Source organism: Centropristis striata, chromosome 9 (genome assembly GCF_030273125.1).
Source record: "Centropristis striata isolate RG_2023a ecotype Rhode Island chromosome 9, C.striata_1.0, whole genome shotgun sequence".
Classification (NCBI taxonomy): domain Eukaryota; kingdom Metazoa; phylum Chordata; class Actinopteri; order Perciformes; family Serranidae; genus Centropristis; species Centropristis striata.
Window position 1 is genome coordinate 11,378,975 of NC_081525.1, and position 19,111 is coordinate 11,398,085.

Consider the following 19,111-nt stretch of genomic DNA (forward strand, 5'->3'; position numbering starts at 1 on the left):
AGCAGCTCAAAACCAGAAAATTTACTGTAAGCAGAATTTAGTTCAGAGTTTTGGTCCGGCCCCTGCAACCTTCGTGGTATTGGTCATGTGGCCCCTTGGGAAAATTAATGCTGAGGTGATGCAGCACCTCGAGGTGGTGGCGCCTCAGATGATCCACATATTTGATGTGTTTTTCTTTTTTCCAGTATCAGCAGCAGCTCACGGGAGAATGACATGAGAAGGTTGCACCAAGCCTTGCCTGGTGTTACCTCTAATTCATGGCTGTGAAGTATCAATATTTAGCGTTCCGAAGGCTGGCAGGCCTGCAGTATTTTCGCCGATATTGTTTTTTCCGGAGGCCGTAGCTGGCTCACTTTTATGAATATACCGAAGATACTGGTATCATACGAAACTAGAAGATCTAAGAAATATCACGTTGGGAAGTTTGATGTTCATTCAAAAAAATTAAGAGCAGTGAAGCTTAAAGTTGAGAAAAGTTTGATTTGACTGAATACTTTGTTGGTCAGTCTGTGGGTTTGACTCTAATTGTGGAGAAATAAAAAAGACTGGAGATGAATAGACTGAGAATTTTGTCTTATTTGACAAAACAATTATTGATTGAATTTAATCTTGTGGACACAAAATGCATCTAAACAGTTAAATCCCAATAATATCGTATTGTGACTCAAGTATCGGGATAGAATGGTATCGTGGGGCCTCTGGGGATTCACACCTCTAGTTTCCCTCATGATTGTCAGATTCTTTCTTTGCAAATCACCATCATCAAAACACTAAGGGAATATCCTTTAGAAGAATGCTGTTTATCACTGCAGCTGTTCTGGAGGATCATAGCATTTACTGTTGATATTGAGATCAGAGTCTTGTCCTCTGCTTCTCTACGAAGGATAAGCAGAAGTTGAAGAGAGAACGGATAAATGCAGGAATGGATATTTTGTGTAAATAATGTGTCAATTGGTGTCATTGGTGATTTAAAAAATGATTTGCACAGCAGCAGAATAAGTGAGTATTTTCAAAGAATCCCTCAGAAGTTTTTCCTCTTGCTGAACTAAATACTGTGTGTACCCAGGAGAAAGGTAGGAGGCAGCCTTAATTGGTGCTGCACTGGGCAAATATTGGAAATGCCTCGTCCTGCCCTCGCCCTCTTCCCTGCTCACACTGAGATGCTCCTTTGCTCTTTTAATTTGCCAGGAAGATCTTATTAAGAGCACAGAGCTCCTTCCGAGAGGCAGTCTGGCATCTTGATTAACGTGATGGATCGAGATGGGCAAGGGCGGTCTTTGAGAAATTGCAAGAATCAGAGAGGCGTGTTGTTTCTTGTTCTAAGTCTCCCAGGTCACCCTCTGTCTGCCACACAACACTGGTGGTGTGTTTGTATTTAAAGCACTGGGGCTGGTGTTGTTGCACTGCTTGAATGCCAAAAGTATGCTCAGTGGTTTGTTGGAGTCTAATGGCTATCAAGGCCTGACATTGGTTAACTGCTCTCACAGCTGCTGATTGTTTTAGCAGAATTGTAGTAAATTAAAAGAGGAATACTTTGACCACTCAAAAAATTCTCTCAATCCAACAACAGAAACCAAGAGTAATTCTGAGAGTAAAACATTTAGAAACTTGCGCTTGTATCTCTATTCGAACCCATCATTTTATGTAAACGATCCATGCAACTCTAAAATGATGCTCCACCTGAATTTTTTGATAAATCACCTCAATACAGCATCTCACCATCAAAGAGGAGTTTTTGTATTTTGATGGTATTGAACATTTTGATGGATGTATAGAAGTAATTGCAATTGCAATTCCAAGCCTTGGAACAGTATAGCCGTTCTGATTTAATCTTCTCTACATTAGCATCATTGTTTCTTGTCCAAAGTATTCCCTTTGCAGCCACATTCAGTCTGGGGAAGCACTGAGTGTAAGTGATCCTCATCTGGCTCGTCAGGCTGCAGAGAGGCCTGTCTGTCTGCACCAGGACCGCAACATCAGCAAGAAAAAAGTGCTAAATGATGTTAACATGCAACAGCATTGATCTGTTATACCACAGCCACCTCTTCAAGACCATTTTCAAATACTGAGTAACTTTACTCCCTTTTTACTGGTTCTTAATTTGGATCTTTAGTAGTTCTAGTTCATACCCATAAAAAAAAAGCTTTTTAACAGACTGAAAACTGTTGACAAATTTGTAATACTGAATATCAGCGATTATACGACGTGAGCATGAGCACAACTGACATTTTTATGTTATGTTATGTTATGTTATGTTATGGGTCAAACTGAACCATTTCAAAGTTTAAAAATCTAATAAAAAATAGTTTAAAGTATTTTTTCATAAAAAGAAAAAAAATGTAGAATAAAATTTAAAAAATGTTAAAATGTAAAATTGTCATTTAAAACCATTGTATTTTATATGTAGGTCTTTCCAATGTACATAAAAAAAGTTCTAACATGCGTTTTTGAAATGATCCTTATTGAACCATGCATTAAATATTGATTGCAATGGTTAGTATTGGAGTTAATAATGAAAAAATAAGGTTTATTAGGATTTTTTATTTTTTGACACTTTTGGATAATTAAACATGCTCCGGGTCAAATTGACCCACGAACACTATTGCTGTTCCTGAGAAACGAACATAACACAACTGCTGCAGAGTGTTGCATCATAACATATATTTGGTATGAATGAGCTGCTGTTTGTTGTGTTTAGGATTAATTTCCAACACAATTATTGCTGAAGTAACTGATATGTTGTTATATGTTCATGGTTTAAAGTTTGTTTTACCACTTTAGATCATTGAAAGTTTCATTAAGCACCTGCAATGTTAGCTTGGAACTTAACCTTATCTGCCAGGATTCATTTGTAACCAAATTAGACAAGTTGGAGGGTGTCAAGGGCCTGATGTTTTTTCTGTTTGGGAGAAATCTAACTTGATTTGTTTTTTAATAAAATGTGTTTATAAGCTTTAAATTGTTGACACGCCTTGGCTAGAAGTGATTCTGACACCCAGTATATTAGTAACATTGCAGTGTGAAAACTGAAGCTCTTCTGCTTCAGTTGTCAGTGAAGCCTTGCCAGACCCAACAGGGAAACAACCCTGGGACTCACCTCTGCATCCACTTGACTCAATTCATAGTATAAGTTTTGAATGCAGTTAATCTAATAATGGAGCAGTCTACCCTCTCAATTAAGTCTTTATGGATTTGATTTATGACACCTTTTTTGGCAAAGTATTTCCTTTTTGAGTGTGAATAAATACACTTCCTCAGCTGAATGAAAGTGAATTACTCAAGCGGCCAATGAAAAGTTTGAGCCGAGTGGAATATTAGAGAACGTCTGTGATGGGTTGGATTTCTAATATGATAGTCCATCACTTTGCTTAAGCTTAACAGCTTCACCAACAGACATCTTATATCAAGCTGATAGGTCATATATCACTTAAACATTTTCTAAATTGTAGTGTGCAATATTGACGTATGTGCTTATGGGTCCATATTGCCTGTCTGGAAGAGAGGAGGGTAAACACACTTTAATTTACAGCCATTCAGCTGCAGTGCAATGACAGCTTCTCTCACCATTGCTTGCTTGCAAACTTTAATAACCAAATGTAGTAGCAGTCTTTAGTTGTAGTCTCCTTGAGAAGGCATGATAATTCCTCCTCTCTCTAGTGCGTGTCTGTGTAGCCTTGGGGCAGCTGCATTTATTAAGTATTTTCATTTGCTAAGCTCACAGAGCTCATGCATGAATACCAGGTGTCTTGGGAGGGGTATAAGATCCACATGAGTAACCAGCTTTGCTCTATTGTCATGGAGCATGTCGAAGATCCAATTCTCAATAGTTAATAGTTGGGACCACGTCACCTGAGACAAGATGTTTTAGGGTTTCAGGATGTTTCTCTCAGTCATCTTAGTCTGTTAAAAAAACAAATGCAAATCCTTTTTCTGTAAAGCCCCACTTTTGCTAGAAAATTCCAGCGGAAATTTCTTATTATTCTACTTATTCTACTAAACTGTGAAGATATAGCTACTTTGTCAGGCTTTTATTTTGAAGGCCTGTGCCATTCTAACCTGGCTGAGTCATCTTAGCTGGTCGCTATGGTGATGAGTGCACAATTAGAGACTGGAGAGTGGAGGGACACACACTATCAGTTGATACAGTATCTACCAAGACATAGTTACTTTAACTATTAGATCTACTTTTTTGTGGGACTTTTATTTTGAACAGGATGTTCTAGTTTTCCTGTTAAGCTATAGTTACTTCTCAGGCTTTTATTCTACCAAACTGTTATAGTCTCTTTGTGGGGCTTTTATTTTGAACGCCTGGGCCATCATGACCTGGCTCCCTCATGCTGGCAGGTTGCTATGGTGATTACACATTATCAGTTGATATCTAACAGCTGAGAAGGTAATTTAATGGAGAGCACACCTCTCAAACTACTCCTCTTTTTAAAGAAAACATGAGTCCTAACAACAAAATATTCTGCCAATCAGAAAGATAAGGCTCTCCTGAACAAGATGATGTAGGTTTCATGTCTGAAGTTAAAAAAATGTGAGCAACATCGTAAGTTAGAAAACTGTCTTTTTCTGTTTCTTTTAGAATTTTCTGGTCCCAATTAATATTAGACTCTATGGGACAGTTGGTTGGAGTTGCTGTCACATTGAGGCACACTGAGCCAAATCTGTAAATCCGACGGAATCTGGAGTAGAATGTCTGCGACCAGCACAAATTTCTCTATAATCTGGCATAGAAATGATTTATGAAGAGTAAAAGTTGTGGGTAGTGGGAGAGGTTGTGTGAAAATAAAATCAGATAATTTCCCAGCCTCTCTCCACTTTAAGTGTGACGTCCTCCACTCTAGCTCTGAACATTCCATCCAATACACACCCATTATAAACGCTGAAATGCTTTGAAAAAAAATCACAAAACTTAAACTGGGATTTCATGAAAACCGTTCAACTGATGAAAAAATTCCCATTTATTATGCCCATTTATATGATATGGGTGGGAGTCTTGTGATTCGTTCCAACTTTAAATCTTTTTTCTACATTAAAGCAGAACTCTGCAGCATTTTCAAATCATTGTGATGGTAAAATTACCTGTTTGGGCACAGATTTCTGCCCCCTCTGCTGTCTCCTGGTGGAAAACTAGCCTTGCAAGATCTGTACTTGCGTCCCGGCATCAGAGGCTTGGTGAGTTTCGTGAGTAGCGAGAATGAGCGATAAAACGGAACTATTTATGGCAATTCTACATACAGACAACCCCTCAAGAACCGGTTAGCCACACCGGCTAGCTATAAGAACAAGCTGTTCATACTATTACATGTTCGTCATGGCTGAGCCAACAAAAAGACCTAAGAAAGGATGTTCTGCAGAGGAGGTGAGGAAGAGGAAGAGAGCGAGTGACCAAAACAGACGCTGACCTGGCGATTCTACTCATAAATAGTGTTTATAAATGTGTTCAATCCATTACCATCATCGGTCACTGGCTGGCTATCGCGCTAGCTCCAAAGCAAACGTTTGTTTTCAGTAGCAGCTGGATTGTATCGTCTGTTGCATTGGGTTGTTGTAATCTATGTCTACAGACAACTGAGGTTATGTATTCATTCCCTGTATGTCTCTTACATGGGACAAATTCAGAATTGCATGTCGCTTTGGGCCTCACAGTGCTACATAATAACCTATGCTAATAACTCAGACCCAAGATGTTTCTCTGCCGGCTCCGTGGGCAACAAATGCACATGGCACAGCGGTAGAAAGGGGGAGGGGTGACTCAAGTTTTTTTATGACAGTGTTCTGAAATATACACCCCAAAGCTGTAGGGGGGCTCTAAACTACCAAGTAGGCCTTTAAAGTATAGCAATTTGGCACAGTGAGGTGTTCTTTTTACATCAGTCTGCCATTCATTTGAATGGGAATTTTAGCGCATTGCGATTTTTTACAAGATTGCAAGGTGAAATGGTATGGAAAATACATTATTGCACACTATTCCCAATATTAATGAAGGTTTTCTTTTTTGTGATCTAATTTGTACTTGTTTTCACAATTCAAGAAAGCCATACAAAGTATAAAAAATGCACCATGATACGACATATAAACAATGGCACTGACTTTCACAATCAAATATACAACACACCTAGAACATAAGAACGTGTCCTTGGCTGTAACAAATGCACACATTATGTAAAAGTAAGAAAATTAAAAATAAAATACATTAAAATAAAATAAGATAAAAAAAATACAATAATACCACATAGAACATAAAAAATGAATGGAAAAATATAAACGAGGGACTAAGCATCTGGTCAATGATGGGCTCAATGCAACACTCAACCTTATATCATGCCTTTCAAGGATTCAGCAATACTGCACCAAGAATTCAATGTGTTCTCAGTAGCCCCATCCTTATGCAGGTTTTGATGTATGGTCCATGGTATACTGCTCTTTACGCAGCCATGAATACATAAATAATTGGCTGGTTTGATTTGCTTACTTGTTGGAGTGAGGATTCTTTAATTCTGACATTAGGAGTCTTCCACTGGCTTTTCAACCAGCCTGGATTTTCATTTTGTGATCTGTCACCACAGTATCTTTCCTCCCCTGCTCAAAGCCCATTCTAAGCTCTTTATTAGAGGCTGTCCCAGTGTGGCACAGGGAGCCTGTCACACTGCATGCTAAGATGTGTGGAAAATCCATGCCACTGTCCTTGTAAGGGGAAGACTGTTTTACCCCAATACAAGGAAAAAAATAATTAATGATCAAATAAATAATATCAAAGCGCTATCAAAAATATAGATGCAAGTGATCGAGTAAAACTGAATAAAATCAGAATGGAACTGGATAAAGATCTGTCTGTAAAGAAATAAGAGAAAAATTCTCAAAGTCTGGAGTCATCATGTTCTAACATTTAACTCCCTCCGGAGTCTGTCTCAGTAAGATGGTGTCAGGCTTGGGCAAAAAGGAGGACTCAGATGCAGATAGGCAGCGGTAATGACAGGTTTTATTTATCTGAATAGATTTCTCTTAGACAGCAATGATAAATAAACAAGCTATGAACTTCTAGAAGGTCCGAAGACACACCAAGAACACAAAACAAATACAGAACAAAAAGCACTCCCGAAGGAGGAAAAAATAACTACTCTGATCTTATAGGAAATATTCTATGAAAATTAAGAAACAAAACAAAATCACTCTGAAGAGGAAAAGCTCACAGGCTCAGAAACTATCTACTCTAATCTAGGTTATAAAATTAACAAACAGAAAACGCTCCAAAAGGAGGAAAACAATGCTACAAAAAATTACTCAGACTTTGAAAATAAAGAAACTAACCAGAAAACTATGAACAAAAAAATCACTCTGTTTCAGAGGAAAAGCTATTCAACAAACAAAACTTGACACACTTAACTTGGTTCGAGACAGGACTGTGAACAAGGCTGGACGTATTTGACAGGACGACGAAATACTCTGGCAACAAGGACAGGGGAAGACACAGACTATATACACACACGGGGGAGGGAAACACAGGTGGAAACAATCAGGAATCAGGGAAGACACCAGACCATGACACAGGAGGAAAGGCAAGTGACCTGAAACGAGAGGGAAGTTACTTTTCAAAATAAAACCAGTGACCGGTGTGACAGATGGAGGACGCTGATCATTTTCAGAGCTTGCTGGCTTCACTGCAGGTTGGTTTTTGGAGCTCTTGGACAGTCAGTCTCCCCCTTGTGTCTGCAAGGTGCCCAGAACCTTTCTCCCCCAGCCACCAACTTTCAGTTCATGCCTCCTCATTTACTTAACCATAAAATACTAAAAGTTAGCAAATGCAATAGGCAGAGAGAAAGCTAAACTTTTTAAAAGATGTTTCTTTTTCCTCGCCATGAGGTTGTTTCTTTCAATGCTTTCCCATGTAACCTCCTTATGAGCATTTTTGTCATTAAATTTTCAGTCATGAGTCATATTTTGGTATTTGGCCTTATTCACTGTTTTAAAGCTTTCAAGCAGTTGCTTTTAAATGTCATACTCCATGCCACCTGTGTCCTATAACATCAAGTCATATGCCAACCATTCCATTACCAAACAATGTGCAGCACTATTGTAGAAAGTAATCAACATTTGATCCTGAATACACAGACTGTCTGCTCAACACTGACAGTTAGACTCATTGTCTACATGTTCTCACAAGTGGATGCTCCCATGGGAGATGTAACATGATAAAGTGCTCTCTAAGGTGCCCTAAAATTTAAAAAAAATGCAGAGCCATATGATGCCCGACTTGCTAGAAATGTTTTTTTTTTCTCATGTATGCAGGTGGTTGTAGGAGAAGTATTCAGATCTCTTATTTAAGTAAAAGCACTAATACTTCACTGTGAAATGACAATGAAATGTCCTGCATTCAAAACTTGCTGAAGTGAAAGTACAAAAGTATCAGCATCAAAATGTGCTTAAAGTATCAAAAGTAAAAGTACTTGTTATGCAGAATGGACCACTATCTGATTTTTTAAATATATATTCTAAATATATTATTGCATTATTTGTATTGATGCATTTATCTAAGCAGCATTTTAATTTTGTATAGATAGGGCTCATTTTAACTACTTTATAAACTGTTCTGAGGTATTATTTAAAAACAAATGTCTAATCACTCTAAATGTATCATGTTTTTCATATTAAATCTCAACCTGAAAGTAGCTAAAGCTGTCAGCTAAAAATAGGGGAGTAAAAAATGCAATATTTGCCTCAAAATGTAGTGAAGTAGAAGTATAAAGTTACATAAAATAGAAATACTCAAGTAAAGTACAAGTACCTCAAAATTATACTTAAGTACAGTATTGAGTAAATGTACTTAGTTACTTTCAACCACTAGATGCATGCACATTCTTACTTATGCAGGATTTGTTTCTGAGATAATTGGTTGATGACGCATGAAAATAAATTTTGATATTCCCCTTAAACTCCCAAAAGTGAAAAGAAAGAAAGAAAGGAAGTTAAGAACGTCCAAGCCATTCCGCAAATAATTATATATGCACAAACCTTACAGTATAAAATAAGCAGGACAGGAAACGAGGCGGAGCCAACATTGTCAATTTGATTGTGTTCTGGTAATCTTTTATTAAAAGATTGTTTTATTTTTATTTATTCTGTAGCAGTGACCACAGCGCTCTCTCGCTGAAGGGACGAGCAAATGGAGATGTCATAACAACCATAACAGCGCGAGCACTCTGTTAGCAGAGAGTGAGTTTAGACTGCCTGTTAGAGCAGATGGCTAGCTAACGTTACTAAGTGTTAGGGTAAGATCGCGTTAGACACGCCTTCAAAATAAAAGCAAACAAATGCAGCTTTCAAAATAAGAGCACATGGATGTGTTAGCAGAGTCAACTACAGAAATGACAAGAAGAGTGTCAAAATATGATGTCTTTAAATAAAACATAGAAGAACCCTTATTCTCTTTTTAAATAATTCATTAAAATATGCAATGATTAAGAAGGAATAGTGGCATTAGAATGTCTCAGAAAATCCTGTGGGAAACACTGGTTCTAACGCTTGTTTGGCAGTCGAGTGTCATTTTTTATACTTTCTAAATTGCAGATTGATATTTACACACCCTCCAGGAGAGGAATAAACCTTTACCCTGACTGCTGAAAAAAATCCTAGAGGAAACACTGTTTATGTATTCCATGCAGCTGGTGCCCTTTTTATTTAATTTTTTCACGCTTGTATGACATGAGGTGTGTGAAGCTCTGCTGCTGTGTCCATCCAAAGCAGCACTGACACGTGTGGAAAGGGATTTTCAGGCCATGATGTTGTTATGTTTCATTCATAATTGGGCAGGACTGGCCTTTAACCACACTATAACATTTCAGATTATATGAGCACGGTCGGGGCCTTTCTCCTTCAGATTGCATGCCACCCCGGGGTGAAATTGCATGGCCCTCGCTCTCGTTCACACAGATCCATGACGAGAAATTCTATAAAAGGATTAGTCATGCAGTGGCCCAGCAATATTTACATTAGAGGTACTATGTTTGATTTTCAGGTAGCGACTTCACAAGCTTAAGGTTGTGGGATGAGCAGGGAAGTCTCACACTACACAGAATCTAGGCTGAAGAACCCATCCAATGATTGACTGAAGTCTGAACTGACACCATCCACTGATCATGTCCAGCTGTCATGAGTACCAATAGGCGTGTTTCCACACAGTACTTTTTAAATACTTTTTGGAAAGCGGCTGAGTGTTTTGGCTACGCCCACTAGTTAGTTCCCCTCGGCCTCTGTTCCCATACAGGTTTTGTAGCGGCTAACCAATGGAATTCGAATGTGACAACAGATTGACGCAAGCAGCGTTGCCAACTTAGAGACTTTTTGCTATATTTAGCGACTATTCAGACCCTTCTAGCAACTATTTTTCAAAAAAGCGACTAGCGACAAATCTAGCGACTTTTTCTGGTGTTATTGGAGACTTTTGGAGACTTGTTCCTACTCTTCTTAACAAGTAGCAGGCGCCGTCCCAAAGCACTCACAAGCGGCCCAGTCCTCCCGCAGCAGTCTCTCCCAGCTGCAGTCAGAGCAGGAGATGTTAACCCCTCAGTATCCAGTCTGCAAATGAATCATGCATGCACAAAGTCGCCGCCTCAACCGTATCCAATCGGCATCGACTAGTTAGCAGTGGCTCAGGTAGTCGCTCAGAAAGTACCTACCCAAGGCAGGTACTTTCTGAGCCACTACCTGAGCTGCTAACCAGTAAAGTTGGGTGGATCCTCTCTCCCAAACCACACCCATAGCGGCTCACTAGAGGGAAAAGTACCTAATGGAAACGCGTTTGTTTGTCATTGTGTTTGTCACAGAGGACCAGATCCCTCACGGTTTCCCCAGCATAGACATGGGGCCCCAGCTGAAGGTTGTGGAGAGGACGCGTACCGCTACGATGCTGTGTGCAGCCAGCGGCAACCCTGATCCGGAGATCTACTGGTTCAAAGACTTCCTACCTGTGGACATCAGCAGCAGCAATGGGCGTATAAAACAGCTGCGTTCAGGTAAAGCACTCAATTAATTTCATGTTTACACAATAATGTCTGTTTAGCAATCAGTGCTGCACTTTCAGGTGTTGGTGAGTGAGCTCACTGACCGTTGATACATTTGGTCAGGTATGCATTGACAGAATCTAGGCTCATATGACACACTCTGCTGAATGATCAAGTTTTTATGCCATATATGAGACCATAAACTCACTTTACACTCACAAATACCACTGATCACAGGTGCATCTCAATACATTAGAATATCATGGCAAAGTCCATTTCCATTAGTTCAAGTCAAATAGCCCCAACCAAGTGAACTCAAAAGAATAAAATGCAGGCACTCTGGTGGATTGGTGGAAAAGTTAAAAACCCTTTATTTTAACATGGGTTACATATAAAAAACACCAACGCGTGTCGGCTTGTGCCTTCCTCAGGGTGTATGAAGGCGCACGTGTTGGTGTTTTTTATATGTAACCCATGTTAAAATAAAGGGTTTTTAACTTTTCCACCAATCCACCAGAGTGCCTGCATTTTCTTCTTTTGAGTTCACCGTTTACCCATTGCAAGAGCACCTATTTAGGAACACCAGCAGTGCTGTTTTTTGAGCCCCAACCAAGTATTGAGATGGATGAGAGGCCAACATTTCCATTTTAAACATACTTTTTAAAATTATTCTTTTGTAATGTTGAATTTTTTTTGAGAGATTGAATTTCAGGGCGTCATTAAATGTAAGCCATAATCATTATAATTAGAAGAAATTAAATAAATTAGGACATGAAACGTTCATTCTGTGTGTAATGGATCTATATGTGTTATTTTACCTTTTTGATTGAATTACCGACATAAATAAACTTTTCTATTATATTGTAATTCATTGAGATGCACCTGTAGATGAACTGTGAAAGATCTGAGGGTCTATCTTGCTTTTTTTTTACTTTCAGAAAGTAAAAAACACACCGTAAGTGTATAATGGAAATAAATGATTCACACTCCAGATATACTCAGATATTGTAGATTGCAGTAATTGCTTGAGCAGCACCTGTGCGGCAACAGTGGTGTGCCAACAGTGCTTAACACTCCACAGATAGTGATGAATGTTAAAGCTGAGGCAGCCATGTGAAGCACCTCTGTGAGAAGATGGCCAGCATCCAAAGGAGCACATAGGGCATTTTTCCTCCACAAAAACCAGTCAAAGAAGCTCCCACCAGAGCGGGATGGCTGCTGGCTAATTCACCAAGCTCCATGAACCCTGTCAGCTGCCCTTTTTCTTGCTTTCTGTGAGAAAATAGAAAATGTTTGCCTCTTGCCAAAAGTTGAAAGCACCTCCACAACATTGGAATGGCTGTCCAGGGCCAAACTTTCTTGCCAGCCCTTGCATCAAGAGGAAGAAACCTATTTCTCATCACCGAGGGCCCGGGGCCCCTCCTGTGACTGCTGTCATCTCAACACAGGCCAGGAAGAAAGGCTAAAAGACAGGCTAGAGGATATAATTGGCTTTGAAGTCCAATCTGAGGGTTTTTCGAAGCCACAATCTGGGCCGAGGTAAAGACAAACATGCCATGTACTATTAAGAAAATAGCAGGACAATTTGCATCACTTCGTTTCATAGCAGCCAGGCACAGATGGCTGACTCTGTTTAATGAAAAAAGTGTTATCCAGTGACAAGGCCAGAGAAATATATATCCGTGTGCAAAGTCAGCACTCCACAATTATTCAATTTATTTGTTTCAATAGAATTCATTATAAAGAGGGGTGATTAGATTTGCTCGTGAATTAGTTCGTTCTATTAAATGACTTTGATCTATTAAGAAACACTTAATAGCTTTATTTTTTAATTTGAGACCTTTGCCCCTTTTGCGAAAAGAGAGATAAAAAGTCCTCTGGCTTCTGTGAGGCCTTCTCTCAAGCTGCAGAACTCAAACTGTCTGCCAGTAATTACAACCAAAGCTTGTTTTTTTATTGAAGAGTGTTGTGACTCTGTGACTGGATGCTGGACAAGTGAGCACTGTGACTGCGGGCTGCTGGGATCTAAAAGTCCAGGGAAATTAGGAAAGAAGAAGACAAAGCTCTTCTTTGACTCAGTAGCCAGATTGTCAAACACAGCAATAATATGTTCACACTGGGATCTATATGACCAGGCACTGAAGACTCAATTTTTGAGTTCAGGAAGCAGAAAATCGTAGCGGCAAGTGAGAAGACAAAGTTTGCTCCAGCTAAATTGTTTCTGCAGTCACTGGCTATTAAAGTGGTATTGCAACTGGTATTGGAAATTTTGCCTTTGCCAACACATAATTCTATGATTATGTGTTATTTGACACACAGTCATCGGAAAAAAAAATTAGGCCACCCTTGTTTTCTTCAATTTCTTGTTCATTTTAATGCCTGGTACAACTAAAAGTACATTTGTTTGGACAAATATAATGATAACAACATCAAAAAAGCTCAGAAGAGTTTAATTTAAGAACTTATATCTAGACATTTTCCTTGGTTTTCTTGATAATAATTTTGGTTATTATCAAGAAAACCATGGAAATGGTACCAGGCATTAAAATGAACAAGAAACTGAAGAAAACAAGGGTGGTCTAATATTTTTCCTCCATGACTGTATATTCAGTATATGGGTTAAGCTTATATTTATTGGTCCTGAATCGTTCTATACAGGATGTTAACCTCAGTATGCCCTACTGTGAGCTTCATCCTGAATGCTTGACAGAAGGATAATTGTCCTCACGAAGACAAACATAAATGAGAAAACACAGCTCGATGACCCCCAGATATTATATAAGCTCCTTTCAGTCTGCGTTACCGCAAAAGTCCCGATATATTGCCATCAAGAGCTGTGCCGGCTTTTCGCCTTAGGACATTCATACTGAGGTTTTCTCTATTAAGTCCAGTAGAGGGCTACGTCTACGCTCATAGAACGAGGGTTACAGTATAGTAACCCTCGTTATTTTCTGGCAAAAGGCAAACTCCATTCCCCCGGGTTTTTAACAGAAGGCCTACAAGTTTTAAAAATGTGCAGTCTACAAGGCCGAGCCTATATGATGACATCAGTCATGACATCATCTGGTGACATAACAATCATATCATCAGGGTTATTTTCAGTGATGTGCCAATGAAGCCTTATTAACCATTTGCCTTATTCTCTGAGTGCACTAGATGGTGCTCTTAGTTTAAAGAAAAATGCTCAAATATTAGCAATCGATTGGGCTTTCTTGAACATTGGGCGCCATCTAGTGGGGAAAATAAAGAAAATGAGACTTCATGAGGCTTCGTTGGCACATCACTAGTTATTTTCTCAGATGTGAAGCTCCTCCAGAGCCACAAAGGACTGGCTATTGCAAGACAATTGATAGTGGTGTAAAGAAAAAAAACAGATGCTCCCTTTACCAGCCAATCACATCTCCATGGTGGCACACACACACACACACACACACACACACACACACACAGCTACCATGCAAAGCTACCATGCAAGTTGAAAATAGCAATTTGGAGTTCACTGCCTTGACCAATTGGACCAATTGGACCAACTGGTCCGGGATCTGCCAACCATATGACCAGGGGACAACGAGCTCTACCTCCTGAGCCACATTAAAACAGTTTTGTTTTGATTGTATAAGTTCTGCTTTGAAAGGGACAAATGGAGACATACTGGTGGTGCTTTTCACACCACACACATCAGTTCAATACACAGGTGCAAAGTTGCTATGATGTTCCCAACGACACTACTGCAAACAAAATCCTCCCAATCCAGACATTGTGAAAATATAATAAAGTCCTATTATTTTTCACAATAAAACCCCTAAACCTGTCATGACACCCTGATTCCATGCTGAAATGGCGTGGGATGTTTCTACCTGTGAGAAGGCCTCGGAGGGAAGTCATGGCAGGTCTCAGTACCGCCCGGCCCTCTGAAAGTTGCTGATGTCCCCTTCACCAGACCCACAGGGGCCACACAGCTTCCAGGGCCCCCCCTTTTTTGCTATCTCTCATCACCTGTCTGACACTCCTTATGTTCTTTGTGATTGAAGAGAGGCTTGGTTTATTATGCAAATCACTGGCCTCTGCATAGTAACCATAGCTCTCTTTAACCATGCAAGTTACTGAAGATTACCCAAAACCTAAAGAGATGCAAGATTAGAGTTAGAAATGCTGGAATGAATAGTATACTAGGGCTGAACAATGAATCATTTAAAATTTTAATTTGAGTGTGATTGTCATTTTAAGAGCATTGATTAGAATATATGACATGTAATTAAGGGGTCTTAATAACTGCTGCCAACAGATGTACCCAAGTGGAACTAATTAAAGTTATTTTAAAGCCTGCAATATTAAGAGGAAAGCCAAAATGACACTTTTTTTTTGGAACAGATTTCTGAGAAATAAAACTATACCAAATCACTATTATATCCATATCCATCTGTTGCCAAGGAGAATAAGCTAGTTTGGGTTAGGGTGATAAAAAACTTTGTTAACGTCTGTTTACCCTCCTGTTATGTTCGTTTCTTAGGAACAGCAATAATGTTTGTGGGTCAATTTGATAAGGGGCATGTTTAATTTAAGTGTCAGAAACTAAACAATCCCAATAACCATTGTTTTTATTTCATGATAAACTCCATTACTAACCATCTCAATCAATATTTAGTGCAATGGTATTCTTTACCTCTCACAGATCATGGTTCAATGAGTACATTGGAAAGACCTACATATGAAATACAATGGTTTATACTATTATACTAACTATTTTTTTCTAGATTTTTAACTTTTGGGAAAATTTGACCCGCAACATGACAGGAGAGTTAAATTGAGGACAAAACAATGTGCTTCTGCTGCTTAATGTAACTAACACTGATCCACAGTTAAAAAGTGAATTCATTCAAAGGGATAGTTCAGTTTTTTTGAAGTGATACTCTAATCCACTACATTTGGTAGATTAGTAGTGCTTTAGTTACTTTTCAGGTCCAGACTTAAAAAACATGATCAGTTTAAAGTGATCAGCTATTTTTTTTAATTAAACCTCATAGCATTATATGAAGTAAAATGAGCACTATCTTTACATTATTAAAATGCTTCTTACATAAATGCATCAATAAAAATAATCAAATAATATACTTAGACTATATATCTGAGTGGGGCCATTCTGCATAAGGAGTACTTCTACTTTTGATACTTTAAGTACATTTTGATGCTGATACTTTTACTTAATTAAGTTTTGAATGCAGGACTTTTACTTGTAGTGGAATCATTTCAAAGTGTTGTATTAATACTTTTACTTAAGTAAGAGATCTTACTTACTTCTTCCACCACTGACTGTGGGTAAGTACCTCATACAATATCACTTAAAAAAAACCTAAACTATCCCTTTAAACTGAATATATTATTTGAATTTTTTTTACCAATACACTCAAGATAAGTGTGTAATTACGCTTGGTATCATAGTAACTTGTTTAAACTGCGATTGAAATTGCATTTAAGACATTGGTCACAATTGTATATTTTCCTCGAACTGTTCAGCCCTAAATAGTGCAGCAGTGAGAAAACGATTAGGTATCCCAAATGACAAGAAAACTGTTTTAAAAATACATTGATAGTAGGCTTGATGGTACAATTATCCACCATTGAGGCAACATCACAGTAGGACAGGACATGAATGCAGTTTTAATTGCATCAGAGGGATAGCAGGCAGCTTGTTACGGCAGCAAAAGAAAAGAAAAGAAAAGAAAAGAAAAGAAAAGAAAACAGTTTGGGGTTTCGAAACAAAGCAGCTCCTGTTGATGGTGACTGAGGGTTACAGGCCTGAGAGCCAGATGCTGTCAGGGAAAATAGCAGGTTTTGGGGAATAAGGAGGTTTATGATCACAACAGGATTTTCTTTTTAAATCACAAATAAGCAGCATGTTAAAGTCAATAACCACATGCCAAAATAAGACACTGCTTTAGAGCTTTAGGGGAACATAATATACATCTGTACAGAAGTTATGCCCTCTTTAAATTTACTACCCTCTCGTGACTTTCGTGGCCAAAAAAAGGCCATGCACACAACAACTGCTATTAAATCACCATACAACAATATTTTTTTCTGATTTTTAAAAAATAAATCTCTTAAACAACTTCAGACTTGTTCAAAACTACCAAACATTAAATAATTTCCTGAATTTTAATCCTTTTTATGTCAGTTTATATATTTGAAGTTGTCCATAATTTCTTCCCAAAAATCATTAAAAAAATGAATTATTTTCCATATAATAAATTGTAGGGAGCTGAGGTTTTGGTGGTGATTAGAGTCTTGGATATGTCAAAGATTAGCAACAAAATTGATTAGATTGCATTAGTATTATTTTTATGTAATACCAGCTACTCCCTCTCATGACGTGCATGGCCAAAAATGCCTCATAGACTTCCATTCAAACCACATTTTTCACTCTCACTGCCATTATGGTATAAAACCATGCATTCTGTTATGTCAGTATTTAATTTCAATATTAAAAAATATTGATGTATGGTGATTTAATAGCAGCTGTTTTTTGGCCACGAAGGTCACGAGAGGGTAGTAAATGCATCAATGGAATAAAAAAGACATGTATGGGTTAATGACAATGGATTTCAAAAATGTTACTATGAAGAAAAAGTTTCTGCAAAAAGTCATGCCTCAAGCTGTAACACAGCCAAAATGATAAACAAATGGAAAAAAAAAGAGAAAAATGTACAACAATGCCCGAAGAGGGCATAAGGGTTAATTTTGTTTGAAAATTGTCAGTAAATGTATGTCTCACTCTCCACCAGCACTTTGACTTATTAAACATTAAATTATACCTTCATGGATACATTTGTTTGTTTTAAACAGGGTGAGAATAGAGTCACTCTTATCTCTGCTGTTTGTCCTCTCTTTGCTCTCCAAACATTCTTGTCTCTCTTCTCTGTTTCACTTTTTCTTTTCTCTTTAAGCTAATGGTTATCTCTAATCTTATTTGCATTCAAATTACCTCACCAGGTGGTACACCGATCAGAGGTAAGAATGCTGGGTACATAAAACTCCTCTTCTCCTCTCATTCCTCCATCGCCTTCGTCCTCCTCCTCCTCCTCCTCCTTCTGTCACCTCAGTATGTCTCATCTCCAGCTCCCTGTCCACTCTCTCTGCCTTCACCACATTCTCCAGAAGTGTGTATGGTCTTGGAAGAGATGAAAACAGTAAACAGGTCCACACTTGCAGGTGAAATGTCATCAAATAAAACAGTGGATATAGTTTAGTTCGGCAACTTTCTTGTTGATTTACAGGCAGCAGCAGGCTAACCGAGGGTTGCAAACAAATACTCATTAACATTCAAGACAACAATGTATGAATTCAGATCAGAAAGTCATCTGTTGGGACAGTATTTCCCTACCAGGGAGCTAACGTTAGTACTTCTGTTGGTTGGGTTCACGTCTATTGTAAAATGTTTGGTGCAGTTTGTTCAGTCTGTCAAACTCAGAATATAGTCTCTCATACTCTTGAATTCACTTAAGAAAAAAATGCTTCTAAAGTGACACTTTTTTCTTAACTTTGCTCTTAAGACAAAATTTAAGAAGATTTGGTATTCATGAAGAAATTCTTATTTTTTCTTTAGTTGTTTTCTTAACTTTCTTCTTAATTTTTTTCCTAAGATAGAAATTGAGAACAAATGAGATTCTTGAAAAGTCTTGTTTTGTATTTACTTGAACAAATTTGTATGACATTCATATGATTTCTTTAATATTTATTTTAGCCCTAGACAATGTGGTAACAATTTTTGTTCATTGAAGTTGGTCAGGGTAGTTTTTTGTGTGAATGTATCACATAAAGCTTATTTTGGCAGTTAGTTGAAATTTCCTTTAAGTCTATGTGACATGTAAACCTATTCCTAGATTACACTACAATGTACTCTTAGTAAATCACACAGGAAGTTGCTGTATTTGATACTACTTAGTTTATCACTATGAACATGTTTTTTAAGTAGGCCAAGTTACTGAAACCATGCAAGTGATCTTAACTTAAACATCTAAGAACATCCTAAGTGAGAAAACTTAGAAGTTCCTAAGACAAACGACAATTCTTAAGAAAAAAAAATGGTGAATTGCAGTCAAGAACATTCT

General features: G+C 38.1%; 1 protein-coding gene across 1 annotated transcript in view; it reads left to right on the forward strand.

Annotated features, from left to right (window-relative positions):
* ptprfa (protein tyrosine phosphatase receptor type Fa) overlaps positions 1-19,111 on the forward strand; it is a 248,912-nt gene that overhangs the window by 93,295 nt on the left and 136,506 nt on the right. Inside the window, exon 5 of the mRNA XM_059340745.1 lies at positions 10,827-11,015. Within this exon, the coding sequence (XP_059196728.1) occupies positions 10,827-11,015 (189 nt within the window). The remainder of the gene's footprint in view (positions 1-10,826; positions 11,016-19,111) is intronic.